Source organism: Melitaea cinxia, chromosome 16 (genome assembly GCF_905220565.1).
Source record: "Melitaea cinxia chromosome 16, ilMelCinx1.1, whole genome shotgun sequence".
Lineage (NCBI taxonomy): Eukaryota > Metazoa > Arthropoda > Insecta > Lepidoptera > Nymphalidae > Melitaea > Melitaea cinxia.
In genome coordinates this window covers 8,002,393-8,024,264 of record NC_059409.1, presented here as the reverse complement: position 1 = coordinate 8,024,264, position 21,872 = coordinate 8,002,393, and the positions used below count along the sequence as shown (strand labels likewise).

The window sequence follows — 21,872 nt, the reverse complement described above, 5'->3', positions numbered from 1 at the left end:
AATTCAACTTCGTGACGTCCTTTCTGACGAACGGGTATATAGCGAAGCCTTAGTTGTGAGGGAGTTGAACTCCCACGAAAAGTATCTCGTAATACTTTTATGGAACTAAAAAGAATCAAAACAAATATCTTTCATAGCGATTTACAGATATTTTTGGTGTTATTATGATCACTTATAATCTCATAAGTGGATGCTTGAACACAGCTTATCTATTAATTCCATATAATACGAGATACATTTACATAAATAAATAATAAAGTATTATTTGTAGTTATTTATGCAGTGGAACATCTTCTTTCATTAAAATAACTTCACTATAAGCGCCGTATTCTATAAAAGCATATAGAGTAGACCATATCGGTACATACAATCTAGAAGTAGGCATCGAACAAAATAGAGCAGGTGTAAAGAAAACATATCGTAACAAGTATGTCAGTAATCGGGTCGCGAGCTATCGGCAGCCGTGATTAGATAAATGACGGTGCCGCAAATATTTGTGGGGTAAACAATGGTTACTTACATATCACATCGAGTCATCCTCCACAGTGCTGCGTATATCAATCCTCTCTCAATTACAATTATAAATGAGAAAGTTTTTATGATACCTTAATTATTTTCAAACATTCCTTTTATTATATCAGAGACATTTTATATTACATTGTGTTTGTAATAATTAAAAATAAACTGCTTTTTTAAATTCCTTTCTTCAACAAAATCACAATACTCCTCTCTTTGTATTAAAAGTTTAAAAAAATGAAAACAGTGTACCTACTGATTTATTAATGTGTACTTACTGTAGGGTAAATTTTTTTCTTACATACCAGTTTTTTTTGGAAAAATAATTTTAAAGTTTAATTTTCATGTTAAAGCTCATAAGAGCGAAACAGTAAGAAAGAGATGAGAGTAGAGAGAGTAGAGTATGAGAGAGTATGGAGAAAAATTCCTTATAATTTCTAAATCCTGAATAAATTTCTGAGAAAATTTTATACGTAGGTATGGAATTTTACTAACAACATGATATGTCTATAGATACATAAGAAAAACAAAATCTTTAATTAATAAAAAAAAACTTGTTTTGATAGAAAGATATGGATAATTTAATGTCTCTATGTTTATTTTCATTAAATGTCTGTTTGTTATATCAGAACTACTGATATGGATATTTAAAATGGGAGTCTCTAAGTTATTTCTTTTCAATTTAAAATATTTAAACTATAAAAATTGATTAAAACATTTTTTTAAAATCATCAATCAATTTAATATTCACATAATTTATATTATATTTAAACATTTTTACAAATCCAATACGAAGGGGTATTGTAGAAACACACTTAATTTAAATTTTATTCGGAATGGTTAGGAAGTATAAAACGGAATGATTACAATCACAAAAAAATATTTAAAAAAAAACAACGAGTTTAGTAAAAAGAAAAATTCTTCTATATCAAAGATATATCGTAAATCAAATATGTACACAATATACATTTTCTAAATTCTACAATACATTTTAACTATGAAATAATTTTTTATATATATATTTCGGAATGTACCATATAAATAACTATTCACTAGGCGTATTCGACTATGATAATACTGACACTTATATCTATATATTGCAATCTGATAAAATCTGGTCATTTTCATAATGTTATCTTAGATAATAACTGTTGCCTGTTTTGTACATTAATTTACAAACGAATATAAAAATGCAAGGTTTTCATATCTGATTCATATTAATTTGATTATATTTATTATTCTGATTCCTTCAGAAAATATACCTGCTGTCTGACAGAAGTCTTGAGATTGCTCAACATTTAATTTTTTCTTAATACTTTACTATGAAAATAACAGATTTGCTGAGAACCTGCAACAACTTTTTAAAAATATAATTATGCAATTCTCTTTTATTATTCTTCTCGAAATACTAACGATCATTAGACCTTCAACCTCTATTCCGATCACTTTTAAGGTATTATAATAATATATGAACCAAAACTATCAATAATTATATAACTTAAAATTCAAGTTACATTATTGGTATTAAGGTCTTTACTTTCTCATTTAAAACCATACAGTCATTTCATGAGAAATAATAACATTTACATGACAGATTTCGTTACAGTCCAGTTTGTAGTATTCGAGATAATATTCAAAAATAACCAAACGATTCTGAACAAAAATAATATTAATCAATATATTTAAAACTAAGTAATAAATAAATTTTGCGTAGAGTTTGCAAAAAATATTTAACGAGACCAATGCCAATACTCTGTTTCTATGTTACCTTCACACTTATCAGTTTGTTGTAAACCGATTGCATGCGTCAGACAGATAAGCTCGGTTGGCACACACTGAACCTCTACGTGTACTGAATGTACCTACTCGCAAGAACAAAATACACGCTAAAAATAAAAATAAATGGTCATTAAATATTGCAAAGTCTTCGCAAACAGCTACAACGACTAGTAAACCACTTTATAAATTCTAGGCAGGTATTCACCACCAACACCCACTAGGCTGAGGAGCGTGCCCTGTGACCGGGGGCTGGTGGTGCATTGGCTGATATGGTGGAAGGGACATGCCAAGCGGAGGGAGCCCGTCGGGCTTTCCAATGCAAGGTCTACCGTCCTTTACCAGTACCGGTACCGCCACACGTCTCGGGGAATTCAAACCACCGACGTTTAAATCATGAGCACCCTTTTCTTGAACGGCACGTTTTGTTTTGTACCTGTGGTTTTGGAACCAAATTTTCACTTGCGTTGGCGTCAAACGTATTAAGCTCGCTAGATGTTCCCTTTCTGGAGCCGATAAATATCGCTGTTGTCTGAACCGCCTTTCTAATTCATACGTTTGGGCCTTGGAGAACAAAACGCGACGCTTCCGTTTCTTGTGAGAGACTGAGTTAGGTGGTTGATCGTGATCGTTGTCGTCGTCGTGCTCTAAGCTGTGGTCATGGTCGTGGTCGAGATCGTGGTCTTGTTCGTGGCGGCCATCGTTAACGGTCGGAGATACCGCTGCCGGCCCCACATACGACAACTCAGATGCACGCGATGTGCTGTCGGGACTAGCTTGTTGACCAATAACACCTATAACAACAATTATAGTTTTAAGCTTCTATACATTAAGACAACAAATCTATACAAATAAATAAATTGGAATGTCTGTTTGTAATATTAAAATAACCGCTTTTTACTAAATGCATATGGATGTAGGTATACACGGTACATATACCAAAATAACATTCTTTACAATTTTTGTCTATCTGTCTGTCTGTTTGTTCCGGCTAATTTCTGAAACGGCTGGACCGATTTTGACGGGACTTTCACTGGCAGATAGCTGATAAAATAAGGAGTAAATCAGGCTACATTTATTTCAGAAATTTATTTATTTTATAATTCTGCAAACTGAACAATAACTTTTTTTTAAATTCCACGCAGACGAAGTCGCGGACTAACTAGCTGTTATTAATAAAAATATTTATTCTACCATTTAAATTTTAACCTAAGTGTCGCCTTAATATTTCGGTGTCACCAACAGTTTATGTTAAGAATTATACTCTATTGAACTACTTGTATTTACTATACAAATACAATGTAATTCGTATACTACACGCGCATTTAAATCTCCACTTAATCTGTTAGGGTCGCTCTATTTAACTCCAACTAGAGAACGTTCGCAAAAGAATAATAGGACATGAAAAAATCACCGCAAATAAAGTATTGTTCATTTGTTCCCCGTTTTCCCCATACATTTCGGAGTTAGTTTCACACGGATGTGTCAGGAGGCGGGAGGAGGCTGGGCGTGGTAGCAGTGGGGAGAGACTCCCACCCAACGGCAGCTGCGTTATTGTTCTGAGAACGTCCTTACTACTGAATATATATCGCCGAGATAGTAAGGACCATTTTAATAATTTTCATTAGTTATCGTGTAAATGTGAAATAATATTAATTTATCCATGAAGATTTACTACTTCAGATAATTAGAATGCCCTAATTTAAAAATGAACGGTAACAAGAAAAGTCGAAATCAGTCCCAATTAGACGTTTTAATTTTCACTTTAACTTAACGTCATTCTTTATAGTGTTTATGAACATAAGCATTTTTTGTTTTTATTAGCTTTTAGGATTAAAATAATCATTTATATTTGCATAGTAAACATTCGCTCTAAATGCTACTAAAAATCATGACAAAGCAAAACAAATTAATTTTTCATTATGTTGTGTCTATAAATACCTACTAATTTTTTACACCTGGAGTCGGTCTTTTTTTTTCTTTATTAAAGAGCTTTGCCGCTACTGCGACTATGTCGCTCTGTTGTACACATTTATGTCTATGTATACATTTATGTTATTACAATTACATGATTGATTGAACTTCATCGACCAATTTATACAATTTCTTTGCCGAAATAGATTCTGGTTTTGTCAAAACACTATTACATTCTCCAATATTCGTATAAAACAGTTTATTAGGAAAAATTTGGCGTCTTCTGGTTTCGTTCTTAGCACATTCCATTAATATATGACAGGCATCCTCTACTACTCCACAAACTGAACAATTAGGGTGTGGAGTTATACCCATCAAATGGCCAAATTTATTGAATGGAATATGTCCAGACCGCAACCGTAAAGCAGTGACGTCTTTTCTGTTCAATAACACTGTGTCTATCCAAGGTACATTGGCCGGGTGAGGTTGTATGGTCCGGTACCAGATGCCTTTGTTTTTCGACCTTTTATCAAAATATTCTCTCCACAAATCAATGCATTTTTTTTACTATGTGTAAACACTCGGAAAAAATAGGCTTAATAATCATTTCTATACCATCGCAAGCTCCATTCTTTACTAGAGTACCCGCCATATCGTTACCTAATAGGTCAATATGAGATGGAATCCACTGCAAAAAAACTGTTTTAGTCTGTTCTCTCAAACTACATATTTGTTTTAAAATTATGTATGCTACGGGAGTACTTCTAGCGTTAGATGTACATCGAGCTACATGTTGAAGAGTGTACTTAGAGCCTGAGAAAATAACAAATTTGTCGTAATCAATGAAGGATACGTATGATAAAGCTTCAGAAACAGCCAATAGCTCAGCATGCATAATAGAAATATTACTACTAATTTTAAAGTAAATTGAAGCTAAAGATTCGGCATCAAAAAATGCTGCACCTATGTGTGTAGGCCATCCTTAAAACCGTCAGTAACAAAATTTGTAAAATCCGTTATACTGTTCGTTAATAAAGTTCTTACAGTGGTTATTTAAATATGATGTACTATAGTTGCTTTTAGGTTTATTAATATTCATTATATCTAGTTTAATTAAATTTGCTGTTTGAATAATGTTCGGCCACGTGTCAAGTGAAAAGAAATCCAAAGATTTACTTTTAGTGATCTCAACATTTTTTAAAATATCGTAGACCTCAATTAACAACGGCTTACGCTTTCTTTTCCACGAAGTAACTAAATTTGAAGATATAAATTTGTCTAATATTTGTATGAGTGAGCTATTGGTCATAGACATCGATTTCAATAAAAAATTTCCCGCTAAATAAAATATTCTGAAACAAAGAGGTTCTACTATATAAGATATTTCTATTAGCATATAATAATCTCAAAGTTGTATATTAATTGAAGAGAAACAGATCCTAGTGATCTATTCTACCTCCCGCTGTCAAAGTTTATTTGTATCGTCATCCGTCAAATAACGTTATCCACAACTGGCGAAACAGGCCTTTATTAATATACACATCGATATTTTCATAAACAGAGAAAATCCTTAAAAAATAAAATTATAAAATAGTGATGGCTGTTCCTAATATGTACCTTATTTCAAAATGCATTAAGGCAAAACTTCTTTGTAGTAGTTACCTACCTTTTTTATTGTTACTCACTTTGAACGAAGTGAACTTTCTTTACTAATGTTTGGCTTATCAATGTTAATGGCGACCCTAGCACAATGAGTACATTAACGACACATATTTAAATCAATAGTATCATCATCATATTTCTAAGAAAAGAATTAAAGAAATTTCTTTTTTCTTATGCTTTATCCTATTTAATTGAAATAAAGAAAAGGTAACATATTCACGTTTTTTTTTTAATTTGATCGATATCCATGATGCTTTTCGCTAACGATAAACCATTACGGAAACAACAAAGGGATCTATAACTGTCATCAAATAATGAACAAATAGCATCCCTAACAGCCGCAAACACAGTAATTGATAGCCAGCTGCCTCCCGATTCTCTATTGGTGACAAATTCGTTCCGCATCGCACCCCACTAAAATTAAACAATCAGTTAGGCCCCGATCTGAGGGCGTGACGTTATGCACCCCATTTAAAACGAAATTTAATAAAACTATCAAATTTGCGAAGTAAGTATAAGAGATTACATACCTAAAAGATCATACGATCAGTTACGTAAAACCTTTCTAACAAAATCACAATGAAAAAGTAAATAAAAGTTAATAAAAAACCAATTCTAAAATGTTTCATAAAATTATATACTTACTGTGAGATGTATAAGATAAAAAAATAAATAATCATAAAAATCGAACCATCCCGATTACCCAATATGTAAATTTAGTTTCAGAAATATATATTAATGTCAAATCTTTTATCTTCCTATCATGAAGCAAAAGAACGTCTTAAATGCTCTGAATAATTGTCCGTCATTTACCGGTTTTATTTAGTTTACATATAGGATTAGTATTTTTGAACAAGCAATCAAATATATCGACGAGTGCCGAAATATTAGATAAGCGATAAACATAATTAATGACAGCCACAGATTAGCGGCTGAAGGCACTCGATTGGAGGAGCATTTCAAAAAATAATCTCGGCCTCTCGAAGCCAACTACCGAACACCTATTATTTTCGAGTGGGTCAATATATTTGTGTATGATAATTCACCTAGGTACTTGTCTTCATTGAGATTGATAAATTTGAAGATATCCAAATTGACATTTTATCGCTAAAACATTGACTCATTACAGAACTTACATTACATATTTGTTAAGGAACTGTAAATAATTGCCTCAAAGATGTTAAATGTTGTATTTGATAGATCACGTATCACAATGTTGATGGATTTTTCCAGTAATATAAACGAAATTTCAGTCTATCAATTTTTATCAGTTATCTTTGAAAAATGTCATTTCACACAGACATGTTAAAATATTTCTCTTTCAAGTTTAGCGTGATATCTTTAAAAAAACAGTTATGATAAACAATTTTGATAAACATACAACTAATAATAAGATAACCATCAAAATATTAATTCTTAACACTTAAATTACCTTGTTTCAGTTTTAATACCTACTTTATTTATTTTCGCAGCTTACGAGTAGGTAGCTTGCTCGCTACTATTTGTAAAATTGTTATAATGCTACATCACCTATAGATAATTAGTATCTACACATAAACAGTATGAATATAAATTAAAATAAATCCTAGGTTAACGAACCTCTGCTAGAAGTGGAATTCATAAGACTACTCACTACGCTCTTGTAGTTCTGCTTCTGTGTAGCACGGCCACACTTGTATAAAATAAAAGCTGTCATAAACTCGCGCCAAGCATCATTATCTAAAGTTGCTCTTCATAGAAAGCACTATCAATATACCCAAGAGTAACTTGAAATCACTCTATTACGTTAAACAACAAAATTTCTACATTTTCAAATACGTTAATAAAACAGTCTAACTATAGGTACAATGATAAGCATTTTTTTAATATTTGCATTTAGTGGTTGGTATATTTATATGTTAACATTAATATACTCATATGGTATCTACCAATGGCTAATGTAGGTCAATAAATCTTTTGGTTATTATAATGTACTTAAAATAATAGCTACAGAGTAAATTATGTCCTAACGAAGTGGAGCCGAGTTCTCCTCATGTACGTTACTCGAGTATTTAGTTATACGTATTGTTAGAATAATAATAAATAAAGTGATGCAATACTACAATTGCTTAATATTATGAATATCACTTACTGGTACCATCGTGTTGATCTATGGACAACCAAGGTTGGTGATGTCTCAAGAGTTCATGGGAGTAGTGCTGCGGCGGCGCATACGGAGGCAGCTCTAGGGAATTCAAGCTGCTCTGCGCTGGTGCTTCTAACCCTTTAGCTTCGTTTAGCCCCAAAATATCGGAAATCTGAAACCCTGGCCGCTGACCAGGCATCTTCATACTGTCTAGTAACCTGAAACAATAATTATTACGTTTGGACTTTTTTCGTTGCTCAACTTATTCCAAGATGACCAGTAAATTTCTTGTCTGGTCGCATTCCAGATTTGATATATAATAAGAAACGGTTTCTTATTATTTTTTTTAGGATCACAATAGTTTATTAAACATTATACATATTTACAATTCACAGCTTAAGAACTAAATATTTACATTTAGTTTTGGTACAAATCATGTCCGTGTGGAATTGTGCCAAGAGTGCTTGTGCCGAGAATCGCTATGCCGATTCTCTGGGCAAAAAATGCACAAGCCCTCTTGTCACCAGTGGAGGCAATAAGGCGAGGAGTTATCTAATTTAAATTTTTTTTAGCACTGCTACTTCAAGGTCCAAGTGTTTCGACTGCAAACGGCATAAAGATGTAATTTAGAATTAGTAACTAATATTTGTGCCGTTTAGTCGTTTCAGCTTTTTCCGCCGCGGCTCCCGCTTTTAAGGCTGTTCCCTTGACATGAGACGGAACAAGTGTGTCAACGCAGGCTGCGTCCTATAAAAGCGCCAGTCCCCTTTCCCAGGTAACAAACGTCAATTCATCAGGTTTCTTGCCATCATCGTGACTAGTTCCAGTAGGCTCGATAAGAGTAGGAACGTCGATGGTGGCAAGAGCTCTTTTTATGGTATAATTTAGGGAGATTCTTATATTATTTAACTTTCATAACAATATTTTCTGTTTATTTTGTTTTAGTTTCAAGGGTATGGATGAATAAATATGGTTTGGCATCGACTCGATTTGAATTTTGTATTTTTGATATTGAGCAGGCCTATAAAGGCCTGCCAAGAAAACATAAATTAATTAAGACGTCTTCTTAATTTATTTAATTTTTGAAAAATTTCTTTATATTTAAGTTTCATGCACTGCTTTATAGCAAGTTTTCGTATGAAAAGATGTTGGACAGTTCAACATGTACAATCCTGTTACAACTGGGTTGGGTCTTGGGTGTTTGGTATACTTTGAGTAAAAAATAATACATCATATAAAGGTGTTAGTGGCCCATTTATACTAGTTTAAATTACACATTAAAATTGTGACGCATTAATTACACAAAGTGTCTTAAACAAAGACTTAAACGCGTTTACCGTATTGCCTTACTATACCTATTTTAACAAACTGTGCAAGCCCCACTGTAGGCCACATACATTTTATCCATCAGAAAGATTAGAGTATAGATATATGGATGTTGACGGAAAGTTGTTTTTAAATTGCCTTTAGAATATGTGTGTACATTTTACAAGCAGCAATGCCATCGCGGATTTGAACCTGCGGTTGTCTGGTATCAACTCACGTGTTACAACTACAGAGCCAACTCGGAAATATAATTTTAAAAATACATCCTCAATCTCTCTGTAAGCCAACGAATAAACATTAACTTTACACAATAAGAAAAGCTCAAGGGCAAATAATTGAAAAAAAACACAAATCCCGTCAATTCAACCGTACATTCTTAAGTGAGAACCTCTCCAGAAAACGTGACCCATATAAAAGAACTGCCAAATATTGAAGAAGGACTTAACAGTCAGATGTCTATTAAAATAACAGAATTACATATAGCTGTGAAATGTTCCTGGGTGTCGTACGTGACATGATAAAAGGAGTGCCCTATAAGCGTCCGGCGGCGGCCTTTAGCAGGTTGTAAACACAACTATTAACGAGCTCTCACTGGGGTACAACGAAACTGCGACATGTGACGGCTCTAATCATTATTGTAATATTTTTGGAGTAAAACTTCTTTACGCATGCTTGACTCGTTGAATAAGCTTGGGAACGTGTGACAAGAGCGTTACGAAAAGTTTGATCGGGACAAGCGAACGGAAGTCGATAGGGAGATATAAGTTAGTGAAAATAGAAAGAGAGTTATATTTCGTAAGTTTTACTTCAGTCGTGTGATCTAAACCACACTCGTTTTTTTTAAGTTGTCTCAACTATGCATATATCAGCTACATAATACAATTAAAGAAGCTCTTTCGCCGAAACAGGTAAAACAAAAATTTCATTAAAGTAAGTAAAAGCAATACGACCGCCTTCGCATGCTGTCAGTGTAACTACTTTTTGTTTAATTTTATTTTTGTACTGCAGTTTTTTTTTTTCTTTTTTACTATATAAAAGTATTTGACTATATTTATGCAAGAAAGTAATAAATAAATAAAAATATACGCTGACTTCACGAGCAAAGTAAATATAATAAGGTACTACCAGAAATTATATAATAAATATGAGTCCAAACATTTTTTTTTTTTTTTGTAAATACTTAAGAATGTAGTTTAATACCTCTTTCTTTTTTTATACCTATTCCCAATCGAATATTTATTTTAAATTATTTTTTTGATAACACTTAACTAACACTCTAGGAGTTTCTACTTTTTCTGTGTACGCATTGCGAAATATTATTATAGTTTGTCTATATTTTTAATATATAACTTATAAGAATTAATTAACTATAATTAGTTACGTTCCAAAGGAATATCCAAAAAATGAGTCAGTCATATTTTAGTCAATAAAAACACAAGTGTGATTTATGCCAGTTAATATATAGAGATAAGTCAGTTGGAAGTGCTAGTTACATAGGTAGTTAGCAAAGTAAGTTTCTCTTAGAGTCTATCTAATATTAAGCAACGTTTAATATTAAATAATCTAAATCATTCTATACATTTTAAAGTCTAATGAGGATTATCATAGTGAAAAAAATGGATCAGCATTTACCCAGGGAAAGCGGAACGAAAAGCCGCCGGGTAAAGAGCTGGTAAGAAAGCTGGGCCCCATGGTGGCAACAGTATGGGACTCCAAGCTAGTAACGATGCCGGCGGTAGTAGTGGCGGCGGCGATCGTGCACTCTCACCCTCCTCGCACTTCATCTCCCGACCGGGAGAAGTCGCCTTCGGGATAATTTTGAAAATTGTCACGAAACACCCGCGTGAACACGTGCTGCGTCACACGACGCTGCGATCGCACTAAACAACCCTCGAGTGGCCCTCGGGTGAAGAACACCCCGCACCGCCCTCGTACTTTGACAGCCTACTCAGCTAGTTTGAGGGTGCTCCACTGACCTCCGCCAATAGCGGCTCTCGTTCGGCTGGGCGGGTCGTGGACGGACCAATCGCACCGCTCCTAAAGCCTTCCCCACAAAAAAACTGGAGTATACTTTTGAATAGAGGAGCTTTCGACGTAGCACGTTACGTTATGTTGCTTTTGTAATGAGTGCGCGCGCTTAAGCCCATTGTTGAGCCGAGTTCGTTATGGACGCCGCTCTAAATGCCCGGATAACAATATTCATTTAGAGTGTTTTTAATAACGCGACGTAAGCTCATGGTGATTTTTTAATGCTTTTTCTATCGCAATGTGATGGGAATATATTTAAACACTTCTTATTTCTTGCAACACATTCACAAAATTTTTTATTAACTCTAGAGTGATATTAAAAGAACTTTAGAAAAACTATGCAGAAATGTATTTATAAAAAAAAAATTGACACTTTAACAGACTCCATTATGTTTATCTTCTTAAACATTCCACTTTGATTTCAATGCAAAGTTGCACATGTGTAACTACTTAGCACAACATTGTTCACTAAACAATGAAAAATAAAATGGGAACAGGTACAAAACCTGAACTTATCAATTTTATGACTTGCACATGTGCGCAGGGGCATTGTTTGATCTCTTGAGCGGCGCATTGTTGAGGCGCTTGTTTGAGCATTTATTGTCTCTCTTCAAATTAACGAAGGAAAGAAAAAAAATGAATTTCTAAGGATTTCAAAATATATAAATTATATTGATAATATTAAAATAGTAATCCCCAAATTTTTACTCGTATTAGGTTGTGATAAACATCCATTTCCTAAGTTGTTGAACTTCTCTCTGTTGAACTTTTCTTATTTCTTAGTGGGTTATTTGATCATCATATCGTACGTATGTACCTATATAAGAATATCGTACTTAATAAAAAAATATTTTCTTTGTAAAGCTTCAGCTAAGCTATCAGTCGATAAGCAATTAATAAATAAATTAGTGAAATAAACTTAGCACATTCACATGCTATTTAATAAAATAGCACAGCAATCTACCTTCTACGTCAATATTTGTCATAAGCGGTGTCCGAACCCGTAACCGCTAGCATACCTGCTTGACGCTGTAACCATTGTGCCACGGTTGCACCGTTAGTTCATAGAGAAATATAAATTATATTTAATCGTAGATAAATTATACCTTTAATAAGTTTTAATAAAATGACTTCAATTATAATTTTTAAATTGACTATTGTGTAAATGCTTTTGAAGCATACAATAAATAAATTTACTTACAATACTACAAATAAATAAATTAACTTACAATAAATAAATTTTTGATAGATTTTGACACTATTTTTAAACGACTTCAAAAAATGAGGAGATTATTCAATTCGCTCGTATATATATATTTTATCTTATATCGTTATGTTTTTGTTGGAAAGGAGATATCCCAAGGGTGGTACCATGGTAAGGAAACCAGGATCTGTTGATGGAATCCCAGATAAATCGAGGGGTACCGTTGGAAATCGTAGTGACGACTAGTGTGTTTGTTAATTTTTTTCGTCTACTTACGTTGTCGATGTAATTGAAGTCGGTTTTTTCGTTTGCGAGCAAACACAATTATATATGTTTAGTTTTATATATCAAAGTACTAGTTTTGAAGTAAAATATCAGATAATTATTGATTGACCTTTGGATGATATAAATATGTATGAATTGTTTATATTTATGTATATATATGTATGTGTGTATATGTGAGTGTATGTAGGTATGTATGCATATGTATGTATGTATGTATGTGTATATGTATAATTTTATATTCTATTGTAATTTATTCTAATTTCTATAACAATTATTTGTACACTTCCTAACCGCTTTTCTATGCCTCATCATTCATCCTATACCCAAAGTTTATCTGGAAGAAATCGGTCTTTTAGCGATAAGACCATCTTTGTACATCTTCCTCTTATTGTACTACTTTTGTTTGTATGTTTTAATGGTGTGTAATAAATAATATTATTATTATTATTAATTATTTATAAAAAAAATGGTGTCATTATTTTTGCTTCGTTGTTATCAACGTTTATTTTGTAACCACCAAAGAATTTAAATGAATCTTCTTATTGTTTCCCAACATTTAAAGATTTGAGGGTACCGGGCCAGGTGTTTTTAATCCGTTCCATGTGTTGCAAGTTATTGTAACTATATCTAAAGAAACTACCGAAAAGACTGAACGATTTTCCTTAAAATATTTAGATATACCTTGAGAATTGTTGTAAAACTAACCATTGATAAACGAGTGTTCGCTTAGTTCCAAAAACTGTAGGCATAATTATTTTTTTAAATTACTAACATTGTCACAAACTTTTAAATAAAATTTTATCCTTTGATGGTATACTGATTTATCCAAAATTGTAAAGCTTTGTACGATGTACATACCTATTTACAAATACAAGCGCTATAGGTACTAAAACTGATCAAATAAAATCATATGTAAATATGTTAACTAAATAAATATACATACTCGTTTATTTGAATTACTATTACATATATGTATATTCCTTTGTAATGAGTTATGACTCAGTGAGTGACTGAGTGAGGACTACTTTTTAAATCTTTCTAAATTTATAAAACCGACATCTTACAAAAGTACATTATTCTCCATGCGTAGGTATTTACTTGTTTTATTGAAAACATCTTTAAAAATAACTTCCAAGTTTTCGGCATCTTGGCGTTCTTTTAATAATTCCAAAAGTACCAGAAATACCGGCTGCGGCTTCGATTGCCGCTCGGAATGGATATTTCTCTGTGTATATTTGTTTTCAGTCTAGATTTTGCGATTCTCGTCACCATTCCCACTTAATTAGATGTCTTTGCCCAGCTGTGGGACAGGTTCATTTCAGTTCACTCAGGATTTAATGCGTGCGAGGAAATGAAATACATTTATACTAACATATTGCGATGATTTTGAAATTTATAAGCTTAAAGCAATCGGTGCATTAAAGGGCAACAATAACAAAGGGCAATTATTTATATTAGGAACCATCCCCTAAGTGGCGTGCAACGCACCGATGTAAAATGTTTAATTGACTTATTGAGAATGGGTTTTTTAAATATCTATCCATCGCTTTGTAATCGACGTTTTACTCTGTTGTATATGCGTAATAAACATAATGCATTTAATAAAAAATGTAATTTTGATGTGTGATTAGGCAAATAAATGATATTATTACAAAACTAAAAAGTAAGGATATTTTACTATACAAAAATGTGTAAAATATGTTTAATGTGTACTTTCTTTAAAGCTCTTAGCTCATTAATAAGTCTACAAAAATAAAAGAGGTGAATACTGTCTCATTTTAAAATTAAAACATTTTCACTTCATAGCAAACAGTTTTCGCCTAAATAGTAAGTATTATTATTATTATTATTATTATCTTAATTGATTTTATATTAAAAATATGAGTGCCATAGAAATAAACTACGCCGCATGCATATTTTGTCTGTACTGTATAAAGGTAAGCTGCGAGGGCCAGATTTTTGAGGGGCAATGGGCAGGTGTTCGCGCCCTCTAATACATTTCTACGATCATCTCATACCTACCATACCTATAAATAAACTATAAGTATTGATCACATAAAATTCAGTGATATTCATTTTTTATCATTTAGTATTTTGTGATTGTGAATAATTACATACTTCATAATATTTTTAGAAATAACCATAAAATTGAAAGTTTTTAATTACAACTATTACGACAATTTTATGAAGGAGGTAAAAGTTTATTTCTGAACATAAGCTATATCTACATAAGGTAAACTAGAACATTAGGGCCAGATTCACTCATAAATTACAACGTTTGGAATCATAAAATGGAAATAGAAATCTTAACGAATACACAGTTTATTTTTGTATTTTGGGAATGCTCAGAAACTGAAAGATATAAATCTAAATATGACCTACAATTCTAATATAAATATACTATTATAGATTTAAACTACACGAAATACTACTAAGTATTTGAACAATTTCAATGAAAGCTTACCGAACCACTGATGAAACTTACTCACGAAAAGCAGAAGTACGCTAATAGAAAGATTTCTGTAAATCTATTAGACAACACTTACATCACATTTGTAAAATTTTGAGAAATACCTTTCAAATTGTATTATATAAAAAATGAAATTACAAAGACAACAAAACGTATTTACTCAGCCAGGTGTTCAACTAACGTCTGTTCAGTTCTTGATTACTTAGTATTGTTTTGTAATAATGATTTATTATTGAACTCATTGCGTTTTAAATATTTCAAATAAAACAAAAAAAAATATTGCTTTTTTATTGACTTCAAAAACACATGATATCCCAATAGTGTAACCATAGCGGTGCTGTGGTGTGTGTTGTGGCCTATATTAGCGTAAAACCTATCATTAACCCCAAAATTCGATGAGACAATCATTTCATATTTGCAATGGTAATGATGAAATAATAGGGGCTGATAGTCGACACGATAGGAAAGTAATTTGTGTAAAAGTTTAGACGGCATATTATATTGTACCGTGCCCCCTGCGCGCTTCGTACCAAGCACCGTTTATCGCGAGAAAAAACTACCCCATGACCAGACTGTCATTACCTCTTTGCTGTACCGGCTGACAATACAAATTACATGACTATTTTAGTACATAATGCTGATACAGCAAACAACCGAAGGCCAACAAAATCAAGCCTAACATAGCTTAACCACGAAGTTCTAATGAGCTTTTCTTTTCACGATTCGTGACGAAAACAAATGATGTATACATTCACCTGTCAGCACCTCTTCTAATTAAGGAAAATTTACAATGTACAAAGTTTCCCAATAACCAAAACTTCGCTACAGTGAGCAAGAGTAAATGTCGATGAGATTTCACGAATATTTCGTTATGGCAATCTGGTTAGGCGTAGTGTGCTTAAATGATCGCAAGCACGATAAGCCGCGAAGAGGGCTTCCAAACCAATTAAGGGCTCCACGAAGGCATGGGAGAAGACACAGCTGACGGATTATGAGTTCGATGGTACTCACGGCGATTCACTGCCACTGGAACGATTGGCGTAGAACACGCAAGGAACGTCAACCAACCGAAAACAGTTATTTTCCTAATGTATGTTTTTAAAATAGCAAGTATGTTTAAATTTATTGTAAACAAAAGTATGTAGTATCGAAGAACTTCAATTTCTAAACAATTCTTTTTGCTCTAACTTTGATCATAAACAATTTCACTATAATTAAAAGACAAATTGTAAATGCTAGCTACAATTATATAATATCATATAAAGGACTAAAGTTTATCAAGCTGCTGATAAATGATACAATACTTTCAAGAAATCAATTGAAATATGATGTAAGGGTAAATTTGATAAATCCTTAATTAGGTTTCTAAAATATTTGAAATTAAATTTGTGCATCGCAAATTGTATTTTATGTATTTGTAACTGTTTCTCATTCTGTTATCCTTTACAAGAAAAAACTATCAAATGAGATTTTTAATCAGATCAAATATATTATTTAAAAATAACTAAAGAACACATAGTGAAACAAAGTATGTTATATTTAGAGAAAATTTTCATGCACTCAGGTAGAACAGGAACCCATTTGTATGGAAGTTTTACGGTTATCTGACTTTTCTAGTTACTGATAATCTAGTGTCACGTAGCTATTATTTTCAACAAATTGATTACATTTTAATAGTGTAAAAATATTATATATATTCTACATTGTAGGCGTTTCCTTACGTCATGAAAGTTACATTTAATATATATATATATATATATATATATATATATATATATATATATATATATATATATATATATATATATATATATATATATATATATCTTAATAAAGTTACGTATAATAATTTACTTAGTTGATTAACTGATGTTTCTTTTCTATTTTTTTTTTATGATAGAGAAAGAGCGTATTTTCGCAGAGCGACGCAACCGATTATTTACTAATCTACCAGTATCCCTCATCGTATTTTTTATGATGCTTAGTACATATACAGACTACAAACATAACAATATTAAATAAAATAATAATGATCATTGTATTCATTGCTTCACGTTTTCAATAGACATATTAATAAATGATACATACGTCTTAACTAATATAATACATCTTAATAATGTATAAGTCTCTAACTAGTTTAAAGTATAATAAAATATATTAAAGATGAATACTTACGCGTAAGTACCATAACGATAGTCTTCTTCTGGCTGCGGTTGTCTGTAGGGGCAGTTCGGATCAGCGCCATAATCTGAAGGTATGATAGACCAGTTGTTGTCGTAGGTGTAATAATCACCGTAGCCCATCTCTCCATCGCCCATCATTTTCATAATACACCAGACACAACAATTATACACAACGCAAACCGCCAATAAAACTAATTAATAACAATATGACTGTTTATATATCTGTGTAGACGAAAGAATATAATCCATTAATTGCCTCAAATCTGACGATAAGAAGTATGATGCCTAATTGTATATTGAACGGTCTGTTCCGTACGACAAAATACAGGCGATCATATCGACTGATCGATGCCTCACTGGGCGTTATCAATAAAATTATATCGTTATCATATCTAGCAGCTTTTCCTAACGATACGGGACTTTTATAATGTGACAACTCGCATCGACGCAGCTATATTATAACAGATAGCTCTATCTGTTTCAGATGGTACAACGTATCTCTGAAAACGAAGTTATAAAATCCTGAAATGACAGGCTACTGAATAAAGTTGAACTGTGGCTTTGTAAAATAGTAGATTGATACTGTAATATTGTGTAGGTATTTAGTCTTCAATATATTTCTTTTATGTAGTAAAAAAATCAAAAAGAATCAGGAAATGCGTCATTCTACTTTACAACTTCAGTAAAGTCCCAATACAAAATAACGATTATTATATTTAAAGATAGTCAACTACAGCTACAATTTTTTTCGCAATTTTGGTGCCTTAATCATGTATACATAAAAAAAAAATCTATGATTTTTTAATCAATGAATTTTAAATTTGAAAAACCCAATTAATTTACATCATACTAAAACAAAAAAAAAGTTAAAATATAAAAATACAATACTAGCATATAAAACAAAATAGTAGTTGGTAGAGTTGTAGCAAGTTTCACACTGAGTGCTTTTCATATCACAATGTTCTTCAACAAAGTTTATATTGTATATAAAAATTGAACTGTACCTCTGGTGGGACTCGAACCCACAATCCTCGGCTTAGGAGGCCGATGCCTTATCCATTGGGCCACAGAGGCGTGCGGCGGAGCGGCGCGAGAGCCGGCTCATGTTCTACGGCGTTGCCGATGTTGCGTCATACGTGTACCACGCGTCACGCCCGCTAATTTCACAATTAGCACTGATAAGTACCTTACTAATGAACACCATTTCATTTTCTCAGTTCAGAAGAGATTCACTTAGCATCAATGGCACTCTTGATAAATAAATAAAAAACACAATTATTTAATGAAAAGGTATATTATGTACATCAAAATCAGCAATACTTAGCTTCAAAATAAGTAGAATATTTTTTTTATATTTAATGTGCCCTTATTCTATTTTGTTTATTGTACAGCAAGGCTTTGAAGCACAGGCCGAAGACGGGCAACACGTCTTCGGTGCGACAAAGCCAGCCTTGCAGTCACCAACCCGCCTGCCCAGCGTGGTGACTATGGGCAAAACACACGAGTAAACGCCATTTTTTCCGCGAACTTGTGGAGGCCCATGTCCAGCAGTGGGCTGTAATAGGCTGAGATGATGATGATGATGATGAATATATACACGAAATTAAATGAAATATTTCATATCAAAATATATATACAAATCAAATCTAAATAAGTTTATTCAAATAGGCTTCAAAAGTATTTTAGATCGAATCGTCATTTTACAAATTAAAATACCTATATACTTATTTAGAATGTGACTCACGTATAAATAAAACACAATTGTTGATTTTCAATAATTGTGTTTTAAATGAAACTCTATTCATGGTTACTGCCGTGTGGTGTCGGCCGAGTAGAACAGCACCACTCCCTTTCTTCCCGTGGGGGTCGTAAAAGGGGACCGAGAGATAAACCTGGCTCAAAATCATTAGGGTCCTGGAGAAGGAAAACTTCATTTGAAATCCGGAATCGGGGCTCCGTCAAGCATTCGTGGCATAGCTCTAAAATGCGAAAAACTCCTGCAGGCGATCTGGCTCCACACGTATCGACTCGTCGTTCCTGTGGGCCTAGCCAGTGAGGTCGAGAGGGTGGCGTAGAGCTTGGGCAACTCTGCGTTTTCCTGAAGAGTGTCCTAAGCGACACAGTGTCGGACTGACACTGTCTAAATCATCTGTAATAGATGGACTAAGGCCAATGATGATTCATGGTTACCTATCAGAAATCGCTTTTAATTATAAGGTCTTTGCGCATCGATTATAGAAGTATATCGACACATAATATGAAGAACATTGTAACTAATGAAACAATGTTTTGTAATTATACCATCAAAATACTGAGGGGAAAAGGTATCTTTCAATCTGAGAACCGTATTTATTCGACCACTAGAAATATTTTTAGATGAAAAAAATTTCAAGATAATCCAGATTTCTGCATAAAAAATAGTAATATTTCGTTTAGTAAAATAAAAGAATATATATATATAATATTGGTCTTGTTTGAACGCAGTAACATTGTAATAACAAATACCATTTTTTACTCAAATTTTAACATTACAGCAGCTTATTATATACATTAAGTTGATATACTACATTATTGGAACTGTTCATACAATGTTTTTAAACTATAAATCGTATTCTGTATATATATTATATCATTGTAACTGAAATAAAAACAGCTTTCCGTTTGATGTATCACAACGTGGTCAAGTTATTACGGATGTGTCTTTATTTATATAACTTGGCCACTTTTTAAATGCAACAAAATTGTAAAACACTCTCCTAAAAACTTAACAAAATCAGATACAATGTTCTTTATATCAGGTGTCGATATATTGTAAAAAAAATATATAAAATATTAAATAAATAAATAGGTCCACATAAAATTATCCACTGCTCAAGCAAAAAAGACATTGGAAAATAATCAACATATTTTTAAAGTAATATAACTTTGGTTAGTCTTTTGTTGTACGTAAAAAAATATATTAAATAATTATATGTTATAAACAAATCCTATTGAGAAAAAATCCTAATCCGGTTATCTTACGTAGATCGTCGGTCCAACGGGCCAGAGAACGTCCCACACAGCGTTCGCCAAGATGCGGTCTCTACTCCAGGACACGTCTGCCACTCCGACTTGATAGTTCTGTGGGCCATGTCGGTTACTTTATGTCTTTCGTGTATAGTTTCGTTTCTTATCCTATATTTGAGAGCGACCCTAAGCAAAGCCTTTTCCATCTCTCTTACCCATAGCACGTTGAGTGAATTTAAACTTATAGGACCAATCCCATTGTCAGTGTCCACGTCTTGGCAACTTAAGTTAACACAGACTTTTATCTTCAAGCATTGTGGAATCTTTGAGGTGAAAAAATAAGAGGCCTGCCAAATGTAACCCAATCCAACCGACTTATCCTATCGACTTTATTTTCGAAGTCGTTTCGTTTGTACAACACATCATATGTTAATATGTAGACACGCACAGCGTGTCCAGCCTAGTTCAATAAAAGAAACTGTCAACGCGCCTTGTGTTACACGAACAATTAAGAGCTACTTTTAACAACGTCTCAAGTCGCAGACTAATCTCGATACATGAATTCAGCACATTTATTAAAACACCGTAGCTAGTAAATGATTTGAAAATTTACTAATTTAGCTTATTAAGTTTTTGATATATTTTATATTTCTACTCTAAAACCCGGCATTCTACCTATACCTACCAAGAAACCAAATATGTCAACTATGTGTTTGACGACGGTCTCGTGGTTTGGGCGCGTGTTGTGCTTGTGATTGTGTGTGATTCCGGACCTCTGACACAGGAGAAAACACTACTGGAGGCGTGTGGGAGAGTGTGAAGCATTTATTTATTGATTGATTTGCCTAATATTTTAAGTCCCGTACAAACAGGAAGTACACTAACTTGCAAATATGAACCAGCCTGTATATAAAAAATAGTGGAGTAAAATCTTGAACTTGAATTACGTCTCGAACGAACGTACACAGAACTTGGCACCCATATAGATTGCTTGATTTTTTTGGTCAGTGAAGTTGAGAATGACACATTATTCAGTATTAAACTGGGCTTTCATTCCACACTCATGTTTTTGATGGATATAAATATATTGTTATCTTTATAAACAAGCTCACACATACAGACAGTCATAATTACAAGTAAAAAACCATAAAATTTTGTAAATATGTAGAACATGACCTTTTTCAATTTATTAGACATTGATCTAAATAACTTTTGTAAGTAGATATAAGTCTAATTATTTTATTTAACGATAAACAGTCAATATCTAAATGTATGGCTCAGAGATAATTGGTATACTATCGAAATAGATGCCACTAGTTTCTGTCCTTCAAGTGCTAAAAGTCAAAGTGCTAAACCTTTTCTTTTAGACATACTTTA

General features: G+C 32.7%; 1 protein-coding gene and 1 non-coding gene across 2 annotated transcripts; both read right to left on the bottom strand.

Moving 5' to 3' along the window:
• Positions 1-2,496: 2,496 nt before the first annotated feature.
• Positions 2,497-17,630, bottom strand: LOC123661136 (homeobox protein Nkx-2.2a-like). The gene is made up of 3 exons (XM_045596130.1): positions 17,482-17,630; positions 8,000-8,211; positions 2,497-3,086 (listed from the first exon to the last, which is right to left on the bottom strand). The coding sequence occupies exons 1-3, from the start codon at positions 17,625-17,627 to the stop codon at positions 2,497-2,499; spliced, it is 948 nt and encodes a 315-aa protein (XP_045452086.1). The 5' UTR covers positions 17,628-17,630.
• Positions 17,631-18,490: 860 nt separating this feature from the next.
• Trnar-ccu lies at positions 18,491-18,563 on the bottom strand. Its single transcript has one exon. It is a non-coding gene; the product is annotated as a tRNA-Arg (tRNA).
• Positions 18,564-21,872: the final 3,309 nt, after the last annotated feature.

What these genes read in the sequence shown, in the direction of transcription:
- LOC123661136 (XM_045596130.1), bottom strand. Translation starts at nt 17,627, where the DNA reads ATGATGGGCGATGGAGAGATGGGCTACGGTGATTATTACACCTACGAC. An exon ending in TATCGTTATGGTACTTACGC is followed by an intron (nt 8,212 to 17,481) that starts GTAAGTATTCAT and finishes TTATTGTTTCAG; the next exon opens with GTTACTAGACAGTATGAAGA. An exon ending in AGATCAACACGATGGTACCA is followed by an intron (nt 3,087 to 7,999) that starts GTAAGTGATATT and finishes TTGTTGTTATAG; the next exon opens with GTGTTATTGGTCAACAAGCT.